General features: G+C 43.3%; 1 protein-coding gene across 1 annotated transcript in view; it reads left to right on the top strand.

Annotated features, from left to right (window-relative positions):
* The first annotated feature begins 915 nt into the window (after window positions 1–915).
* The window catches only part of SLCO5A1 (solute carrier organic anion transporter family member 5A1), a 92,188-nt gene continuing 70,707 nt past the window's right edge, over window positions 916–22,396 (top strand). The window contains exon 1 of the mRNA XM_016216101.2: window positions 916–2,109. Coding sequence (XP_016071587.2) covers window positions 1,200–2,109 — 910 coding nt within the window. The 5' untranslated portion in view covers window positions 916–1,199. The remainder of the gene's footprint in view (window positions 2,110–22,396) is intronic.

Raw genomic sequence — 22,396 nt, 5'->3', positions numbered from 1 at the left:
TTTCAGTTTCGCTTGACACTGGGCACTGGGACTTGGCGCTGGCCGCGGCCTCAAACGCTCCGGGTATTTGTCATTGAAGAGTTCTTCCGCGCGGGGGGTTATTTTTAGTGTTGGGAATAAAGAGGCGAGCACGTTGACCTTTTTGCGGTTGCCTCGGGCTTGGAGGACGTCTCTAATTGATATAGCAGGCGGGTTCACATCCAGCCACGCACGCGTGCCTGCGCACAAGTGTGAACACACATTTCTACACACCTAGCTTTCCCTCTTCGTTACTTTTTGGAAATTGGGACTGGGGATGCATTGTGTTTGTAAAAAAAAAAACTTTCCTTTGTTCTTTCGGGCATTTTCTATTTTGAGTTAATGGAGTAGGAGTAGGAAAGGGTTGCAATTAGTTCACTCGAATAAAAGACATTGCCTCTGAGTCAGAGCCGCCAGGTTGATAATTATTAACATATAAAAGCAGCTGTGCTGTTTATGGGAAAAGGGGCGGGGCGGGGGCAGGTCCCGATAGACAAGGAGGGCGGGTGTCAGCCGACCGCCCACTGCTCATTGTTCCGCACTGGAGGCTGCATCCTCCAGCCGCCGCCTCCTCCGGGGCTTCCATCCTCTCGTCCCCCTGCCCCACTTGGGACCGTCCGAGCCACTGAGCGCTGGCCCCGGGGCGCGAGGCTGCCAGCCCCGCGCTGACCGCCCTCTCCCTGCTTTACAGGTTGGCATCTTCGCGCCGGGGAGCGTCTGGAGCAGAGGCGGCGAGGACAGCGCGCCTCCGGTCCAGCCGGCCGGGCGGGATGCCGCGCGGGCAGCGGCGCTGAGCGCCCCCACGCTGGGCACGGGGCTTTCTCGCTCCGGGCGGCGGGCCGAGTGGCGGCGGCGGCGGCGGCGGAGGGGATGCGCCCGGGGCTCCTTCCCCGAGCTGCCGCCCGGAGGTGGACCCAGAGCAGAGCTCAGCGCAGGACTGCGAGGACCCCTGGCCCACGGGGCACGCGGCTGCGGAGCCTCCTCGTGGCCGCGTCTGGGGTCAGGATGCCCTGGGCGCCTCCCTGCTGGTGAGGATGTCCTGCTGCGCGGCTCTGAACCCCCCAGCCCCGGTCCCTGGTGGGCACGACTGCGTGGGCCCGGCTTCGGCCCCTCGTGCGGGTGGATGCAAAGCGCCGGAGTCCTCGAATACAACCAGCGATCGAATCTGAATTCCAGGAGCCATGGACGAAAGCTCTGGGCCGCAGCCCCAGGCGGGAGAGCAGCCCCCACCCCCGGCCCCAGCAGGAGCTGTCCAACAGAGGAGCGAACCGGAGACCTTTAGGTCCAAGAGTTTACCCGCCCTGAACAGCGCCTCCTGCCGGCCGGAGCTCAGCCCCGCGGGCGCAGGCCCCGCGCCGGGCTGTCCGGGCTCCTCGGGCCGCCAGGAGCTGAAACGATGCCTGAGCCGGTTGGCGCCCAGCCCCTCTGCCCCGTCCACTTCGGCGGAGATGGCGGGACTGGTGGACTGCAACCAGAGGGTGGACGTCAGCAAGGCCGTGTCGGTGTCCCCCACGTTGGCCACGCTTCAGGGGAGACGGTGCCTCTACGTGGTCCTCACCGACTCGCGTTGCTTCCTGGCCTGCATGTGCTTTCTGACCTTCATCCAGGCGTTGATGGTCTCCGGGTATCTGAGCAGTGTCATCACCACCATCGAAAGGCGCTACAGCCTGAAGAGCTCGGAGTCGGGGCTGCTGGTCAGCTGCTTTGACATCGGCAGCCTGGTGGTGGTGGTCTTCGTCAGCTACTTCGGGGGCCGCGGGCGGCGGCCGCTGTGGCTGGCGGTGGGCGGGCTGCTCATCGCCGTGGGCGCCGCGCTCTTCGCCCTCCCTCACTTCATCTCGCCCCCCTACCAGACGCAGGAGACCAACGCCTCGGCCTCCACCGACGGCCTGTGTCAGAGCGGCAACTCCACGGCGACTCTGGAGCCTCCCGCCTGCCCGAAGGACTCGGGGGGAAACAATCACTGGGTCTATGTGGCTTTATTTGTTTGCGCCCAGATTCTCATTGGAATGGGCTCCACGCCCATCTATACCCTGGGACCAACCTACTTAGATGACAATGTCAAGAAAGAAAACGCATCCTTGTACCTAGGTAAGACTTTCCTGTCCTCTCGAGTAAGCTGAAGTCAAAAATCAAAACACTTTCTCTCACACTTCCCTGGAGATTGTATGTGTATTTATATACAATGTATTTCCTAAGTATTGTGAGCATTAAGTTTCAGTTTATTTATGTTTTGCTTTAGGGGTGGTGCGTTTCAGTTGGGGAGAGAATCAAAAAGTTGAGAGCTCTTTGAATGACTTTTCGTACTCAAACTTCATTCTCTTTTCCCAAGAAGTACAGACTTTTAATGAGAAGGTAGTCGTCTGTCTGTCTGTCTCTCTGCCTATCTTTGGAAAAGCTCTAATTTATCAAGTTTGTCTTCTGATAGCTGCCCTTCTAGAAAGGTTCCAGAAGGAACAGAAGTAGCTGCTGTGTGGAGCGAAGTTGTTGCTTCTCCTTCCAGTTCCCAGCAGCTCAGGTGGCCAAGTACCTGGACTACGTAAAACATACTTCATGGTCTCCACACCTGCATTTCTTACATTTCACCTGCATCACTTAAACAAATTTGAGCATCATGTGACTAGGTTGTCTTTATGTAGAAGCAACATCACAAGTTTATCCAAAGCTATTTTTAAAAAATCATCTTTCTTTTTTTTAAATATGTTTTTTATTGATTCCTAGAGAGAGAGGAAGGGAAAAGGAGAAGGGAGAGAGAGATAGAGAGGCTGCCTCCTGCACACCTCCTACTGGGGACTGAGCCCACAACCTGGGCATGTGCCCTGACTGGGAATCAAACTGGCATGGGTTGATGCTTAACCACTGAACCACACTGGCTAACCTATCCAAAGCTATTTTTATTGCTGGTTGAAGACCCTCAATTACATGAACTTGGGAGCAGACTCAGTCATTATTTTCTGAAAAGCAGTGGCTCTTGGATTCATGGAGCTGACTTGCATGAGTCAGCTCCTGTGGACAGGGGGCCTGGGTCAAGCACAGGGCTGTCGTGTGAGGCCAGGTAGCCAGTGCAGCAGGCAGGAAAATGTAGGCTCTAGAAATCTGTGTGGTTGTCAGCATCTCCCTGCACTAGCTGCCCCTTCAAAACTGAACTTCTAAGGGTGGATTTGAACCCTTGGAAGGGAGGAATAGCAGTTATGCTGTATGTGATGTTTGTTTTTCTATGTTTTTCTACCGGAGTCCAACAAAAACAGGATAAAGGACTTCACTTTATAAAAAATGGTAAGTAAGCAAATACCAGGTGCGTCTAGCAACTTACTAGTTATGTGCTGATCCTTGGTGTGGGAATAATACGATTTCAAAGGACAGTGAAAGTGACACCTAATTCAGAGGGCCCTGCTTTTCCCACAGTACGGCTGCTGTCCCCAGAATCGGCTTTAGAGGATGGCCGAACCATTTATAGCCCCTAGCACTGTCCCAAAGGCATCAACACAAGAGTTTTCTAATTTATTTTTATTGTTTAAATGCAAAAGAACAAAATTTCCATTTAGGGCAGAGAGGAATAGCTTATTTGTTACTTTGCCTGCACGTTTTCCAACATTTATTATGACAAATGTTCAAGCATACAGAAAGTTGAAATAAGGACTTCTTTTACATAACCGCAGGAGTTTTAGCATCCAAAGAAAGTTAATCATTCTGTAATAGCCTCATGTATCCACTCCATATTCAAATGTCCTCAAACCAGGAGCCAATCAAGATTCACTCAAACATTGCACTTGGCTCATTAGCATTTTATAGTCTAGAACAGGGAGTGCCTCAATATGTTTCTTTTTCCATCACTTAGGCTTTTGAAGGGACAAGGCTAGTTGATTTGTGCAGTGTTCCACATTCTAGATTTATCTGATTATTTCCTCATGGTGTCACTTACCTGCTTCCTCCATTCCATATATTTCTTGTGTGCTGGAAGTTCAGTCTGAAGGTTTGATTAGACTCAGACAAAACATTTTTGGTCAGACTACATGGCTGATGCTGTGTGTTTTCTATTACATGCACCTGGCACTCATTGGTGATGCTAAGTTTAATCACTTGGTTGAGTGGGCAATTGCCAGGTCTTTCCATCGTCAATATACATTTCTCCCTCTGAAATAACAAATAGTCTCCAGAGTGATACCTATTCCCATACTCTCACTGACCTTTGCCTCTATTTACTTTGAAAACTCGGATCTCCCTCCCATCCCACTTCTGGGTACCAATGTCACAAATTTCATCAAAAAACACAGCGGAGCCATACACAATAAACATATACTAGTAAGAGCCCTGAGATCTAACTTTGCTGGTAGTGGTTGACCACCAAGAAGAAAAAGAGCAAGTACATATTAAGTCTTTATTCTGTGCTGGCACTGTGCTACTTTTGGGAAGACCAAGCATGAGGCATAGCTCTAGCACCCGAGCAACTCTCAGTGTAATGAGGTAATACCGACAATTCAAGGTAGGGGTGAAGTGACATGTGCAAGAGGAGGAAAGTTACACAAATGGTGTTTGCTCTTCCTCTCTCCTTCTTCCTTCCTCCCCTCCTCCTCTCCTTCCTTCCCTTCTTTTAGATATCGACTAATAATTTTTTTTTGGAAAAACTGTTGAGGAATGCTTAGAAAACTCCTGAGAATTCTGCTTCATATTACATGGATCTCAGTGAACACTCCCGTGGTGTGAGTATAGGAATCTTCCACGGATTGTTTTATTTAATATCCCCATTGGCCTTATGACATGGGAGTTGATTTCCCTAGTTTATGAATGAGGAAACTGAGGCTTAGAGAGTTCTAGTGATTGCTTCTGGGCTTCTAACCCATACCTGTCTGACCCCAGAGCCCGTGAACTTCTCTCCACGCTGTGTGTCCTTTGGCAAGAGGCTCTGAAAGCCAACTGTCACCCAAGGCTGAGCTGTGGGCAGCAGAGTTCTCAGAATGGGGCAGAAGATGCAGAGCTAGCCTGAAGGCATCAAAACAAGATCATTCTCGAAAACCTTTTATTTATTTATTTATTTATTTATTTATTTATTTATTTATTTATTTATTTATTATTTTAATTTTTTATATATATCTTTATTGATTTCAGAGAGAGAAAGGGAGAGGGAGAGAGAGAGAGAAACATCAATGATGAGAGCCATTGATTGGCTGCCTCCTGCACGCCCCCGATTGGGGATCGAGCCTTGGTATGTGCCCTGACTGGGAATCAAACTGTGATCTTCTGGATCCTAGATCAATGCTCAGTCACTGAGCCATGCTGTCTGGGTTTGAAACCTTTTAAACAGGAGGCTTATAGGTTACTTCCGTACAAATTCAAATAAAAGGAATCACTAAATTCTTAGAACCTGAGTGGTGTAAACCTATTATGATGTGGAACTTTTTCCTAAATAAGCAACTAGTTAAGTATCTTTGGTACTTCTCACAAAACGACTCTTCTAGATTACCCTTTTCACTACCTACCCATTTCCTAACCTTTTGTCAGTCTTTCTAACTTCTCAATACAACCACAGAAGGAAAAAACCGAAGAGGTAGCAGGTTGGTAATTTGTAGGCAGGAACAAGTCTATCAATTAACGTTAAAACCATTGAAACGGAATGTAAATGCATATCTTAGTCTTTTGAAAGTGTGATGTCAACATTCTGTCAGCTTTAACTGTAGACGGATGTGGTTATAGGTGAGATGCAGCAGCCTTTATGGCCACTAAACACCTGGCTCCTTCAGCACGGAGAGAGGGTTAGGGTTGGCCTGGAGCACAGAGAAAGCCTTGTGGGGATTAACAAGCACGGTTAGCAGCGACACCGCGATTCATAATTGTATTTCAAACAGAGAGAAAATGTGGTTGTTCGGGGACAAGAAATTCATGAATTAAGAGGAGAGTGAGAAAGAAAGACTAACCAGGGGAAGAGGGAAAAGGGGATGCATTTCTAGAATAGAAAAACCCAGCTTTCGTTGCGTGATATTCAGGATAAGCGATGATTGGCACGGCCGGCCGCTGGCCAAGCAGCGTGGGGGCAGCGATCCCAGCTCCCTGGCCTGTCAACCCGGACGTCACACCGCAGAGAAGGGTTGGAGCAGGCACAGTGCCTTAGAAAGAGCACCGGCTGGGGTTGCAGAAAGCTGTGTTGCAACCCGGCCCCTACCAATGCCTGGTTGTGAGACTTCAGACCAATCCCTTAACCCCTCCCGGCCTCTCTTTCTACATGAGGGTTATTATATTTGATTCCCTCACTGTAATATTTTGTGGACTAAGTGGGATTATGTGTGTGCCAGCGTTCCAACTCATCCTAGAGAGTTCTCTTGCTGAGTCTGAAAATCCATAAACATATCTTTTTGTCATTGGAAAAAAGGCCAGAAACATTGCGTAGGAAATCACACACTAGAATCACTGTACAGGAAACACTGCATTGGTGTTGCAGCAACGTTATATTCTGATTAATTGAACTTTCTGAGAACCCAAGGTTTTGTCACCAGAGCTTTCTGTGTGTCAGTCGTTGACGACCATCTTTCTTTAGTGCATGAACATTGATGTAATGTGTACTTGTGTCTCGTGGAACATAGCAAAAGCTCTTTTGAAGTTTGAGGGGCTCTGGACTGTACCCAGTTTCACCACTGTGCCCGCTTACTCTCAAGGACGTCCCATGGACCAGAATGGAGTCCCCTGGCTTCTTCTGGCTAGCATGCTTCCCAGGAAGGCAAGTTTTAGGTTTTCTAGTCTGTATGGGAGGGGAATGCAAGTGAGATGAGGGCAGTGTGAGTACTGAGTGGCCTCTAGTTGTATCTGCCACCCTGGTCATGTTTTCTCTTTTGCCTCAATAGCCAGAAAATTCAGGCCTTTTTTTCCCCTTTTTCTGATCAGCATTAATAATCTATTCTAAGTGACTGGTAGCATTAGTTTTCCTGATCTTTCCGTTGGGATTTTGAAAGGGCCCAATAAAAAATACCCTTTCCCCTCACTTGAGTTCTGAGTTAGTTAAGAAATGAGTCCAGGGAATTAAACTGTAATAGAAGTGAGGTTGAAGAGTGTAGCTCATATCTTTGTGCACATAGACTTTCTGGTAATCCCAGGATTAAATAGACTTACTCATCCAAACGCAGGGAATGCTGCACCTCCCCAGTGTGGTAGCCCTGGGTCTCCCACGTGGCCAGGCCAGGTGCGTAGGTAAGACACATGCCAAGGAGTAGCAGGGCAGGATTTTTACTCCCATGTGCATACTCCCTCCCAAGAGGCAAATAGGAGTTGAGCTGAGCATTTCCAGTTTATTTTCAAATTCACCGATTACATGAATCCCCCCCCCCGCAGGAACAGCATGGGGAGTGGGGCTGGGGAGCCAAGAAACAGCAAGAGTGGGCACACACTTTATCCCCTAAGAACTTAACTATGTTTTTCCCCTGCTTTAATTTTGCTTGTCTTGTTTACAATGTGTTCATCTTTATAAGCCACATAAAATCCTTTTGGGAAGCAGGCTCTGTACAAATCATGAACAAATCAATAAAATAATCTCCACTGAGAGAACTTATGAGGGAGAAAGACGACTGAGGGATTTGGGGAAATGACCCGGACACATGGAGCAGTAGCTGGAATGGATGCAGTGCAGAGGTGCTGTGGCAGCTTTGTGTGAGGATGTCGTGAGTTTTACAGACTTCCGGACAGTTCATCTGTGTCAGAATGGGCATAGCTTCTGGCTCTTTAGCAATTCTGAATTCATAGCAGCTGCCTGGGGTTTACTTTCACCTGTAAGACAAACTAGTTGGTTCAAGATGCAGAGAAACAAACAAATTTGAAGCTCTAACTGAAAATAATAAGGGTTTACAGCTTCATTGTGGGAAGGATGGCGGTGCGCATGGGTGTGTTCAGCCCACCTACAGAGAACAGTGAGCAGCCCTGTTGGTGGTATTTCTGATATGTTTTCGCATAGCTATGAGTTCTGTTATCTGTGTGGTTCGAAATTGTTCTTCTGAAACTTTAAATGTGTGCGGGAATTCCCAGGGTGTCTTTTCAAAATGCAGATTCTGCTTCTGTCATTCTGGAGTGGGTTCTGGAATTCTGCATTTCTAATATGCTCTCAAGTGAGGCCAGTGCTGGTCCAAGGGCCATGTTTTGAGCAGCAAGAGGCCAGAAACCATAGGTCTTTGACCCTGGACAGTGGGCGTTTCTCTCCGGGCTGGGCTGGAGACGCTGTGGGCCAAACCAGCTGCTGATCGAAGCCTGTTGCCTGTGCTTTCCAGTTATACCCAAAACGCTTATCAGGTACATGATTTGCAATTATTTTCTCCCATTCTGTAGGTCCTCTTTTCACTCTGTTGTTTCCTTTGATGTGCAGAAATTGTTAAGTTTGGTGTAGTCTCATTGTGGATTTTTTAATTTTATTGCCTGTGCTTTTCAGTTATGCCCAAGAAATCATCGCCGAATTTAACGTCTAGAAGCTTTTTACCTAGGCCTTTTTTCAGGAGTTTAATAGTTTTAGGCCGTACATTTAGGTCTTTAATCCGGTTTGGGTTAATTTTGGTGTATGTTGTAAGGTAAGGGTCCGCCTTCATTCTTTTGCATGTGGACATCCAGCTTCCCAGCACCATTTGTAGGAGAGGTTCTCCTTTGCCACTGTGTACTCTTGTCTTCCTTGTCAAAAACTGGCAGCTACTTTTACTTTTCACATTTTATACATGAGGAAATCAAGATTAAATAATGTGCCTAAGGTCATCTAAAAAGTGGCAAAACCAGCATCTAAGGTAATTATCCAAAGCGTGAGCTTTAGCTTTCAAAATTATGGAGAGGGAAAGGGAGGGAAAAGTATATTTTTGGTGTGACTTTGGCTGAGTTATTAATTTTATTACCTGTAAAGGAGACATGGAGACAAGGCTGGTGGCTTTTTAGATTCCTATTGCCTCTTAACTTCTCCAGTTCTTTGCCTTTTCAGCTCTGCTTGGTGTGGTCTTGTTCTAGAACTTGGGACCTGGGTCTGGAGAAGAGATGTAACTTGCTCTGCCTTTCAGAAGCTGGTCTCTTCAACCTCTGGTGGCTTGAGCGATGTTGCCATGTGCCAGCTGCCTGTGGGAAATCAAGCATTCCTCTTGCTCCTATTTCAGGCAGCTGTGTATTACCTGATAGGAAATTCAGAGTCTACTTCCCGTCCTGGGAGTTATGATGGCTTGTGGAACTGACACCCTGCAAAAATGCTAATCCCTGTTACCTAATATAACCTAGAAAGGCAGGTGCAGGTTACTCTTGCTTAAAAGTAAAGAGCATATTCATGTAATTAATATTTTCAGCAGGGTGAAAGGACATAGTTTGCAAGTGTATGAAATTAAACTGTTCAGTTCCTGATTTCTTAGAATATAGGAATTCTTAGCTATAATATTTTAATAATAATGATAGGTTTTGGTCTTGTCAGGTATTTTCCTATTTTTTTAGCCTTGAATGCTTATGAAGGAAATTGAAGTTTTGGTGGTTTTTTTGTTGTTGTTGTTTTTTAAGAAGAGGGGAGAAAATTTTAAAAATGTTTTAACTATTTTTATTGTTGACATTATTACATATGTCCCCTTTCCCCCCAGCTTTGCCCACTTCCACCCAGCCCCCAACTCCCTTCTCTCTGGCCATCACCACACTGTTGTCTGTGTCCGTGGGTTATGCATATATGTTCTTTGGCTGATTTGAGAGGGGAGAATTTCAAGTGAAAAAGACTGTGGGTGATGAATTCCAGATCTGAGACTTTCTGTCTGTAAGACAACTTCTGATCAACATATAAATGGATTAACAGCCCTCTTGCAAAGCATCTTTACATTATTGGGTGAAAGATATTTGCCAGGATCTTGTCTAGAAATATGCTTATGACCCTGGTGTGTAATTTCAGCTGGAAGGGGAAACTTTCCTGATTTGAATTGCATTTTAATGACTTTCCTTCAGGTGGAGGACAGCAGTAAATTTTAATACAATGCAAAAATCTTCCTGAGATGAATCTGAAAAATTTCCTATGGGAAAGACTTACTTAAAATATATATAAATCTTAGAACAATGATCTGAAATTTGGTTTTGCTAGCTTTTAAGATGTCTAGTTATTTAATTCCTGTGAAACTCTCAAGAGAAATTAGTTTTAATTTCTTTAGGAACAGTGGAGGGCAATGGTAGCTAAATGCAAGAAGGGAAGGGGGCTGGGCAGTGCTCCTCCCCACGGCTGGAATCTGTTTTTCTGGTTGTGCAATGTCCTCTATGCACACTTTCTTTCCTTTTAGGTCCCAGAGCTATTGCTGTCCGGGAGTGGCCTATGGGACCCTCATGTGTATTCTCATGGGACACCTACTTATTCACTTACGTGACATCTCATACCACTTTGGGAATGAAAAATTTAGAACTTAAACATTTTAGATCACCCATCTTGTAAAAATGATGAACCAGATATAGATGGCTCATTAGTAATTTGACACAAACTCAACTATAATTATGGACATGACTTTGACTTTTCAGGACCTCAGTTTCCTTTTCTGTAAAGTGATCTGGTTTGGCCATACCAGAAGACTTCTAATATAATCTATGGTGATGTTTTCAAAGCTTGGTTAACGATTGGAGCAGTGAGAGAGGGAAGTCGTTATGTACTGTATTTTTTTAAAACCAACCCTAAGAAGCGGATCCTGATTCCCAAGGAATTTACAATCTAGTTTGATTGTTTATTTAGCACCATCTATTCTGGACAATTTGAGATGATCTGTAGGCTGTATGACCTCTAGCAAGTCACTCGATACCTCAGGGTTTCAGTTTTCATATTCGTAAATGGATGGAATTAAATTAGAGTCTCAAAGGGTCTTCCTGGAATTAAACTCTCTGATTTCTTCTGGACCTACTGTGACATAGATCCAGAAGCTAGTATATTCCAGGCATTCGAGTCTTGTGGCTGCTGGTGCTGCGCTACCTGGGTTCAAATCCCAGCTCTGCCAGGGCCATTGTAACCTGGGGCAGATTTTGGTTCTTCTCTTGGCCTGATCCCACTTCTGCTAACACCGAGATCATTGTGGGCTAGTTGTAAGTTAATGCACATGATGCACTTAACACAGGACCTGGCCTGGCACATGATTAAGTGCTCAAAAAAGTGGGCTATCATTCTGTAAAAAATTAATCCTGTTCAGGAGGAGAGTGGTGTTTGCTTTCATCATAGGTATAGCTTCTCTTGGGGCTTTTCTGAACAGGTTGCCTGCCTCACAAACTATGTTCCATGTACCTGCATTGATTGCCCCTGCTTGGGTCACTTGTGTGAGGCTGGCCCTGAGCCAGGTGGATGTGGGTTCCATTATATCACCCGTGTTCTTAACTGGGCAGTGCCTCTTCTGGAGGCATCCACCCCTCTTCCTACCCCACCGCTGTAATGTGTGGACTCTGTGCTTCCTTGTGTCTAGAGAGGCTGTTATCTCTCTTACAATGTAGAGAGTGACCCCAGGGAGAAAGAAGACAAAGCTTTCGGGTTATAAATAACTTCCTGATGAGATGCTCTTGCTATGGGCTTCTGATAATTATGATGGGAGCTGTTGGCTATAATCAAGTTTAATTGCTAAGGATATTTGGGAGGCGGCCCTAAGCTCATATGCTCATGTGCTATCTTTATGCTTTTTCTGTCCTATTCTAGACTTAACACTCTCTGATAGTCTCTAACCAGCAAGTTGTGGTAACTTCAGAGCATTTTGTAGTTCCTGGAGAGGGCCTACCTCTCAGAGGTAGTCCACTTATGTCTTGGCTCATGTGGTTATTATAGATGGGGAGGTGGGATAGAAGACGTGAAGGAGCAGGGAGCCAATGCCAGGGAAGTACAGAAATGGGTCTTGATCAAATTCTCTCATAAAGAGCATATTGTGTATGTTCGTGTGTGTGTGTGTGTGTGTGTGTGTATTAGCGTTGAGGGTGCAAGAGAAAAAACAATGAGTGGAAGAAATAGCTGCATTTTCAGGCCTTGCTTCCTACTGTCTTCCAGAAATATCACCATACCTTGCTATTGTTGCAGTAGGAGTTTCTGCATTTCTTCAAATTCTTTGTTTTCTATGGCCAAGTGGTAGTTTACAGGTTGTTATCAAAGCCACTTGTTTTTCCTTCTGTCTCTAACTGTAGTGAGTTTATGGCCTATTAGTGCTTCATGCAGAGTTTGCATGGGCAAAAAAGGAAGTAAAGGCCTGTTTAACTGATTTTTAAAATATTTAACTATACTTATAAGTGGTTTTTCTTAATAAGCTGAAAGGAGGTAATGTCTGAAATAAAGTTTGGATTAATAGCAATGAACCATGTGGTTTGTGCCATGCTATCACAGATAACCGTTAAGTTATTAGTATTTGTTATTATTTGGATTCTGTCTTTATTGTGGGCACTGGCACCAGCTCCCTCCCTATCCACTTTTAAGGCTTTTGACTGCCTATAATAACACCTGTCAAGTGTCTCAGAAAAAGTCTACAGGCTCCACTGTACTCTAAATTCTCAACCAGCTTGCTCTTCCTAGCACCTCCCACTCATGCTCATTGCCCACCCCCTCGTTTTCTTCTTCCTGCCCAGTCCCTGTGGATTCCTGTGGCCTTTTCCTCGAATTTTAATTATGACTTCACCAGGATGCTGAGTGGTGCTTTCTATTAGCTCCTTCTGGCTGCTGGCCAGTTCCCCTGTATATAGACTGCCTGCTCAGCTCTCAGAGCCTCACTGGGGTCTGGGGCACTGGGACTCCCTTGGCCTGGCACAAATCCCTGCATCAAAGCCACACACAGGTGTGTCACTGTGTACAGCTCTCAGCTTCCTAGGGGTTATCTTGTGCCTGTGGCTGGTGAACTCACTGGGTTAGGCACAGCCCAGTGTTAAGGAGGCTCATGACCATGAGCTATGTGTGAGTCAGTCACCATTGCTTTGTCCCATAATGCACTGCTCTCACCTTGTCCTGTCAACTTGCAGATGAGGTTACTTACTGACCTCCACGAGGCAGGGAATAGGAACAATGCTCATCCCACCCAAAAAAATGCACCCCACTTCAGGTCATATAATGTATGGCAGTACATAGAAAATGTATAATAATAATTATAATGAACTTGGCATAATAATGATATGGTAATTAGGATCATCATTTCGTAAGCAGTCCCGAGAAGGCAGAGGGATGTTTAAATGTCCTGACCCCACTGGTTGGTTCTAAATGACTGAAATGACTCCAGGTCTTTTCAGAGTTTCTTTTTAGCATATTTGACTATGCTCCGATAATTGGCTTGTTTTTTTACTTTTTCAAATTTGTATGCCAAACAAAATATCCACATGTTTCGTTGGCAATTGTATTTAGGTTAAAAAAGAAGTATTCCTTTTTCTCTTTGGTGTTGATATTCTTTCATATACCTAAAAGGTATGTTGTTACTCTGAGTTACATGCTGGTTATTGCACATTTTCTTTAATGAGTTGATTTCAGATTATGCCGGCTCAGTTTTGAACCCATAGGTTGCCCTGCTTTAAGAAAAATTGATGTGCAAAAATAAAAACTTAGAATACATATTTTTTTTCAGGTGGAAAGGTGAATTTCTTACATTATAGTACGGTTGTTTTTTCACTAGTCAATGAATTTCTTTAGCTACGATTATAAAAAAAGTTACCTTGTTTGTAGATTTTAGGAGCATATCTGTCCATTAAAATCTCACACATGTATGTTCTAATGCCAGATATTTATTTCTCACCAAGCACAGAGTCTGGCTAATAAGTGCCTCTCCCTTTTGAGTTTTCTTCTCCTTTTTAAATTTGGCATCACCTGTGATTTTAATTTGAAGGTTATTAATCATTTCATTAATGTCACAGTTCAAGCTCACTACTAAATCTGTGGGTTCCCACTGGGACTTCCCTAACGGTTAAAACATTATTGGTTCATTATTATCCTTTGCTTTAATTTACTCCTGCTGATCGAAAGACTTTTGATTGCTCTAATGTGAGTCAATCGGAATTAATGTTTCAGAGAAGACCCTGGAAGGCCTATAGTCAAATGCCTACTGAGGTTACTTTGCTAATTTATTCAATAACACTCTTTTTTTCCAAAATGGCTAGATGTTTTATCACTGATTTTATTACCTAATTTGTTATGATTCATTCTCTCTTTTGTATTATTATTTTATTAGAGATTTTTGTTAGATATACTTGAGTCAATATAATTTGAAAACCTCATTGGTTTCTTTTTTAAAGAAAATTGCCATTGTGTTAATAGGCTCAACTGATTCCCCCAGTGACTTTGTACATTAAACCTGCTGTTGTGATTAATGATCAGTTCTGTGAATATCAGTACAGATATGTCAAGGTCTGAGTTAAGAAAGTATTACTAGTTTCTAATGGGTAAGCTTTTAATTTCATTATTGTTAAAATTAGATTTTTAATGACCAGTTTATGTATTCAACATTTTTATTGTGCTTTTATCCACTTAATTTCCAGAATTTCTTCTTTATGGATATTCCTTTCAGTTTCCTGTAAATTATTTAAGTTAGAATAAACTCATTATATTTAACCCATTAACCTCCCCTCTATATTCAAGTTTCTGTTAAATGTGCTTTCCCTTCTTTCCAGGGAAGGATTCTTCTACTATCAGTTTTTTGACAAGTTTCTTTGTAGTTAAATAATCTCCTCTCACAACATGAATTTTTAAAAATTAGAACTAGGATTTATTTTTCCAGAATATTCCAATGAGCTTCCATTTCCCCCCACCCTACATCATGTATATTGTTTATCTGATAAATGAATGGAATAGGTTCAAGGCTTCTACATAAGCTCCCAGTGGCTTATGCTTCTGAGATGCACAACTGCCTGTCATACAAATAAATAAAAAAGCCTTTGAGATTCAGGCACCATCTCTTCAGTCAGTTGGATATTAATAAACTGGAACCATGTTTTGATATTTGCCGAAGGGAGACAGCGTGTGAGACTGAAACCTGAAGCTCGAGCTTTGGTGTTAAATGTGGTCTGGTCCTGCCACTTAATCACCCTGTGATCTTGAGCCACCCAGCTGTTCTGGTTCATCTCATTCACTTGCAACTAATAACTTATCCTCTACCTATATTGCATACATGGCAATAAGATGAAATGAGAATCGAAGACAATGTCCTTTCATTCATCAGAGGTAATAGACACACACTCTGTGCTAGATGCTGGGGTACGACACCGAACAAGGCTGCCTTCATGGAGCCTATTCTAACGGGGAAGACAAATAATATACAAGTAAAGGACAAGCAATTACAAAGCATGCTAAGTGCTATAAACAAAGGAAACCATATGGCATTGCATTTGGGGAGGAGGTACTTAAATAAAAAGATCCTTAGAGGAAGCCATGTGTAAGCAAAGGCTTAAAGGATCCTTGAGAACTGTGACATGGAAAATGGAATGTCAGTCCATAATTCTGATATAAAAAACCTTAGAATGGCCTTCTTCTTCTTTTCAATTTTGTTTGTTCATTTATTTCATTATTTAGATTCCACATATAAGTGAAATCATGTGGTATTTGTCTTTCTCTGACTGATATTTCACCAAGCATAATAATACTCTCTAGGTCCATCCATGCTGATGCAAATGGTAAGATTTCATTCTATTTATGGCTGAGTAATATTCCATTGAATATATGCACCACAGCTTTTTAATCCACTTGTCTGTTGATGGGCTCTTGGGTTGCTTCCATGTGTTGGATATTGCCAATAATGCAGCAATGAACTTAGGGTAGAGTGGGCTTCTTAAACATGTCTGATCATAAAAATTCAGCTTCCTTGACCCACCAATGTGGCTCTTCTGGTATAATAAGGACTATCGATCATTATGTCCTTGAATCTCTACTTTTTAAAAGCTTCCCAGATGATCCTGGACACTACTGCCCTGGAGAAACCCTGGTCAGAAGCAATAACTTCCTTTCAAAAGAATGACCCTGACCTGGTCTTCTTGTGTCTTGCTTCCCACCTGCCATGTGTAGTTTCCTACCTCATTCCCCTCCTTTCTGAAAGTTCTGTGATTCAGGGCCTGGGCTTCCCCATCACTGTTGTGGAGCTGGTCCCAGTTCCCAGCAGGTGTGTTATATAGTCTTCTGGGTGCTATTTCAGTGGGGGAAGGGCGTTCTGTTTGTGGTGCATATATTGGAATTCTGGTACATAATATTGTATGCTAGGTAAACTGTTGTGGGTTGTTTTAGAAATCTGAATGCTTTTTGTAACTATATCTATCAGAAACATTTGGAATTCTATGAAATTAAGCCTGGAGATTCCTCACAGCAGAATTTATCAGACTTTTGCCTTCTGCCTAGTTTTAATACAACTTTAACATATTTTAACATATATTTAATGTAGTCAAGTAGTTTTAAATATGGAATTAGTACTAGCTCTGATGCTGGGATCTTAAGGTCTAGCAAATCTCAGTTTGAGTTAGAAGGAATCCGGAGCCTCTTCTTTTCTCTGCCTCCTGGGGTTTTTGGGGAAGCCAGTAGCAGTATGTTTGAGAACATAGAGTTGCCACTGGGACTTACCAGTGAGAGGCTGTTAAAAAATTTGTTTGTTTTCTGTGCTCCAAGCTATGTTTTATTTTATTTTTTAAATTTTATTTTATTTCATTTTTTCCATCACCATTTATCTCCTCCATGCCCTCTACTCCAAGCTACATTTTAAAAAAGGTTGGTTATTAGCAGTCCAGTAGAGTTTAGTGGCTGGTAGAGTGTGGCTAGTGACAAGCATTCTTTTTTTGATCAATCCTCTCCTGAGGATATGTTTCCATCCATTTTTAGGGAGAGTGGAAGGGAGGGAGGGAGAGGGAGAAAGAAAGAGAGAAACATCCATGTGAGAGAGACACATCGATTGGTTGCCTCCCACATGTGCCCCAACTGAGGCCACGGACTGAACCTGCAACCCAGGTACGTGCCCTTGACCAGGAATCGAACTCATAACCCTTTAGTGTGCAGGCCGACCCTCTAACCACGGAGCCACACCAGCCAGGGCAAGTGACAAATATCCTTTTGGAATACAGCTTGCTCTTCAGTGGAGAATGGTCTGAATAGTGATTCTTAGTTTCAAGGTGTGAGCTCCAAGTCATCTTTTATGTCCAGCGATTGCTGCCTTTAGGGCCACCAAAGCTTGAGGAATGCTGGTCATTTTCTGGTGAGAAGGACTTAACATGTGGTCTCTGAAAGTATTTATCTTCATAAAGCACCTTGTGACTGTGAGGGCTCACCCTCTCCCTTATTCAGAAGAACCCAGAAACTTCCAGGTTTCTCTGGCAGGGGGACCTTCGAGTGGGGTGAGTTGCTCATGAATAGGACTGACACTCCTGGTCATCTCTCCCTGAGGCTGTCTCACTTCTGTTTCTGCCTCATTTCCACACTCATCCTGAGGCCTTGGGGTGGGCTGGTAGCCTCCTGCTCAATGTACGAACAACTATTTTCTTTAAAATAGGCTGCAGCTTGTGAAAAACACCCACAAACACAAAGAATGACAGGTAAATAAACTCAGAAAATACAAGAAGCTGATTGATTTCCAGGGGATAGATTTCAGATCCTAACAAAAATGCCTTGCTTACAGGCCTGCTTTTATTCTACATCCTCTCTTGGGGATTCTAATGTCTACTCCCAGAGGATGGTAAAAAACTCACCTGTACCTCTCAAAGTATAGCATCTACCCTGGTCTCTGACCTGCTTCACAAAGAAGATCTTATAACCATCCCCTTTTCTTATATCAAGATTCCTGTATGTCAGGATTCCTTCCTGGCTGCTTCCTCCTTCTCCCCAAGAGGGAAGTGAGGAGGTGAGGGTGGGACTCACCTGGCTGGTGGAATCCCTTGAGAGGTGTAGGATGGTCTTTTAGCTAGAGCTTTGGTACCACTGAAACCAAGGGACAAGCCCAAGGTGCCAGATGGCAGGTTTGGGAGAGAACAGGTGAGGGAGGGTGCAGAAATGTGTAAGTCTGGTCTTCTTTCACTGAAACGGGAGATGATAAGAGGAGATGAAACATACACATGTCAGATGATGACAGTGCAGTCCCTGTCATTGGATGCTGTTGAACTCCCAAGAGGGAGACAGCCTTTTGGCCTGGTATGGTAGACATGGCTTTCACAGGAGTCCACCATGAGCAAGGGGCGGGATTGGACTGGGCCAAAGAGGGTGAGAGGGGTATGATGGGAACAGAAGACAGGAAAGTGGGAAAAGCATGGTGTGGAGCTTGTAAGTATCAGATTGGCAGGAACCGAGTCCTCTTGGATGAGCATAACTGTGTTTGGGCCAGACTGTGGAAGGCCTAGAAGGTGTTGTAAATTTTATTTATTCCTCGGACTTTTTGATCCAATAATGCTAGCTTGATTTGGCATCTTCTGGTAAAACTTTTGTGAAAAATTGCTCACTTCCAGTTAACAGATAGTGAAAATAGATAAAAATGAGAGCATATAAATCATCCTCTGGACTGTTTCTCAATATTAAAACTCATTGGGTTTTCTGTATTATCATTTCATCAGGTATTAATTCCTGATGAGAAAGTCTTTCTCTGTGTGTGTGTTTCTCATTTAGAGGAACCTAATCTTTGTTAGTGAGAGCTTTAATTGTACTAAGGTAACTGATTTTTCTAAGTTGTAGCACTCAGTAAAATGGCTCTCAAATGTGTTGGGGTAGCTGTTAAATTAATTAATTCTCAGGAGGACATTGTGTGTTAATTGGGCTTTATTTCCATTGTAAGGAAAAGCAATATGTTGCCATATATAATTCTAAGACCCTAAGGAAAATTGAGAAAATTGAGTCCATTCCCCTGTAAAATACTCAAAGCACCTTAAGGGAATTGCTCACAATTGCACAACATGTGAGGAAAACGACTTTAAAAAATTGGAGTAAGATCCAGAGACTCATAATATTCAAAATATCCAGGATACTTCGCATATGAGGAACCGGGAAAACCTCAACTTGGACAACACTGAGATGACACAGTTGCTGAAATTATCTAACCAAGGCTTTAAGCAGCTAGTATAAAAGTGCTCCAAAAGTAAGGGTGAGTACTCATGAAACAAATGGAAAAATAGAAATTCTCAGGAAAAAAGCAATATGAAGAAGAAAGAAATGAAAATTTTACAACTGAAAAATGCATTAACAGAAAGTTTTAAAAACTCACTGAATACGCTCAATATGGCAGAATGGAGGGGACAAAAAAAGAATCAGGGACCCTGAAGGTAGATTGATTAAAAGTGTCCATTTGGAACAGTGTGGAGAAAGTATTTTGAAAGGATCTGTGAGGCATATAAAAGATCTAACATTTGTGTCACGGGAGCCAGAGAAAGAGAGGAGATAGTACAGTGCAGAAAACATGCTTGAAGAAATAAAAGTGGAACACTTTCCAAATTTGGAGAAAACCACAAATTTACAAATCACAGTTTTTAATGGCTGCAGTTTAACAACCAAATGCTTTTTTAGGCTTTCACTTTCTGTTATGGACTGAATTATGTCCCCACAGTGTGATTGATGAAGCCCAGCTCCCAATGTGACTGCGTTTGGAGATGAGGCCTGTAAGGAGATAATTAAGAAATGAGGTCAAAAGGGTAGAGCCCTAATTCAGTAGGACTAGTATCCTTTCAAGGACAGGAAATGACACCAGGGCTTTGTTTTTTTCCCCACATGTGCACGGAGGAAAGGCCATGTGAAGACACAGTGAGAAGGTGGCCATCTGCAAGGCAGGAAGAGAGACCTCACTAGAAACCAATCCTGTTAACGCCTTGATCTTGGACTTCTAGTCTCTAGAACAGCGATTTTCAACTGCTGTGCTGCAAGAATTTTTAAAGCATGCAATACCTGACTATTTAGTTAGGGGCACAGACCTCGTTTCCCTTAGATCATCAAATAAAAAAATGACAACAGCCAACACAACAATAGCCATCCCGTGTGAATGAATCAAAATTATACCTATATTTTTTGTCACATTGACAAAAATATAGTATTTTTTGGTGTGCCACAGAATTTTAGTAATTAATTTCTCTGTGCCATGAGATGAAAAAGGTTGAAAATTGCTCCTCTACAACCATGGAAAAATAAATTTCAAATCTTTAAGCTACCCAGTCTGTGGAATTTTGTATGACAGCATGGGCTAAGACATCTCCTTACTCGGTATGCCCACATGTTGGATTTACAGCACCTACTCATTTTATTGTGACTGCTGCCATCCTGATTTGCAGAGATTTCACAGGTCTATTTCTCCCTCCCTGCAGAGGGATAACACTGGCTGGCTATATGCATGCTTTTGCCTCCAATTTATGCTTCCTTGAAATTTATCCCAGGGCACCTAAGGCTGGCCCTTCTGGGGTGGTGTGTGGTGATGGGAGCACAGCCAGTAAGGAAGAGAGAGCAAGTGGATGTGATCAGAGAACCTTTGGCCATGGGGACTGAGGGGCAGGTTTAGGAAGCCTCAGCTCTAGACCATTTGATGGTCTGCAGAGCAGTGAAATCCCAGCCCTTTGCTTTTTTGCTTTTTTAAACAATGATGTTATTAAATTTGAAGGGAACACACTAGTATAATGGCAGTCTTGGCAATGGCTCTTTGTTCTTCAGCTGCTTTGATGTTCCACTTTCCCAGTTGTTGAGGAGTTTTCCTCAGTTGAAGTTATATTTATGACCCCTTAGGGTACTGAAGGGATTCCATCACCAATCCACCTGTCTACTGATCTTCACCCTCAGTGTCCTTGACTTTTTAACATCCATGTTGGTTCTCTTCCTAGGTTTTTTTTTTTGTTACACGTCCACTGTTACTTGCATATTGTTTTGGATAGTACAAGTCACAATTGCTCACAGAACACAAAATAAATGGACAAAAGAGAAACCAACAACTGTGTAGACATGTACACTCCAGTCATTGGCTGAGGGTGACTGTGCTATATGGTGGCTCGAGCTTTTTGGCCAAGAAGCACAAGGATTGTATCCCAGGCCAGTTTCTACTGCTTGAAAACAAAACATGTTTCTTGGGCAACGGATACACACACAGAGAGAAATGAAATAGATTGTTATATGTATACAAATAAATGTACATATTGGAGGGGATTTCAGAGACAGAGTATTTAGATAGATTCACACTGGTATCCCTAAATTCAGAGTGTATTCCAGGATCTTTCTAAACTACTTGAGCACGAATCCTTGTTGTAGGGCCTACTTTTTAATTTTTTGAAACCTTTATAAGCATTTATTTGATGCTGAATTTAATCCCAGGCCATAAAATTTTATTTCTTCAGTTTCTTCTGGGATATCTTTTTCTTCTGTGCAAACTCCTCTTCTGGTTTAGGAACAATCTGGTCTTTTTCAGTAAGATCACCTCAGTGTGGCAGAGAGAGCTCATGTCTGGGTTAATTGGCCCATGAGCTCTGTAAGTTCTGTGCCACATCTCAGGAGCTTTGTTCACCCGGATGTGCTCAATGACCAGAGAGTCTACATCTAAACCCTTAAGTTCAGCATTGCTCTCTGCATTTTAAACATGTGCAGCAAAATTCAGCACTCTTTTTGGGCCACTGACCCTATGTCCATCCCCACTGTTTGGCCAGGGCACACCTTTGTAATGACGGAATGGCACACATTGCTTCTGTAAAGCGACATCCTTCAGATACTTGATGGCTTTTTGGATATGCATACCCTTGATGGCCTGGGCAGTTTCGCCAGTGTTCTTAAAGTGAACATGGAGATTTGAACCTCTTGATTTGCATGTTTTAGGGGTTTTCTGGGTCAAGTGAATAGTGAACCATTTTCAGAGGTCACCTCTGGCCGCTTTCGGGAAGTGCTCTTAGGGTCCGCTTCTGGTGGACCCCAACTTAAGATGCTTGCTACAGCAAAGACTTGCATATTCATGAGAAGATAATTTTAGATTGTACTAAGACTATGGTTTTAGTTGGCATGTTGCCCTTGTTCTGTAATTAAGATACACAGTAGGGAAGCATCTTATTTAAAGAATGAAATGATCGTATATTATATTGTTATAATATCTGATTCATTGTTTGAACTAAATGAATATTAAAAATGATAATTACATGTGTAATCAGTTTATGCCAAGGTTGTTTTAAAAAAAACCCCACAAGGTATAGTGATGCTGGCAATTTTCAAGCTGAGCTGGCAGAGTTTGGATGGGAGCTAATCCGAATTACTAGGGTAGGTGTGGAGGAAACAGTGAGGAGCTGGGGTCACTTAAGCAGCTTATGGTGACTACGGCCTAGGACAGGTAATGAGATTTGCACAGGTTTTAAACTCAGCAAGTCGCTATCCAATTCAATACGAACACTTTGAGCCCTTTCACAGCCTTTTATTTCTTTAAACCACGTTTTTTCTCGTGGTGGTCATTAGAATAAGCACACATTTTATAACTATGGGATAAGCATACAGAAATTCACTAAAAAAAGCAAAGTGGCCCTAAAGGGATGA

This window comes from Miniopterus natalensis, chromosome 16, assembly GCF_054644295.1.
Source record: "Miniopterus natalensis isolate mMinNat1 chromosome 16, mMinNat1.hap1, whole genome shotgun sequence".
Lineage (NCBI taxonomy): Eukaryota > Metazoa > Chordata > Mammalia > Chiroptera > Miniopteridae > Miniopterus > Miniopterus natalensis.
This window is presented reverse-complemented; position numbering and strand designations above follow the sequence as displayed.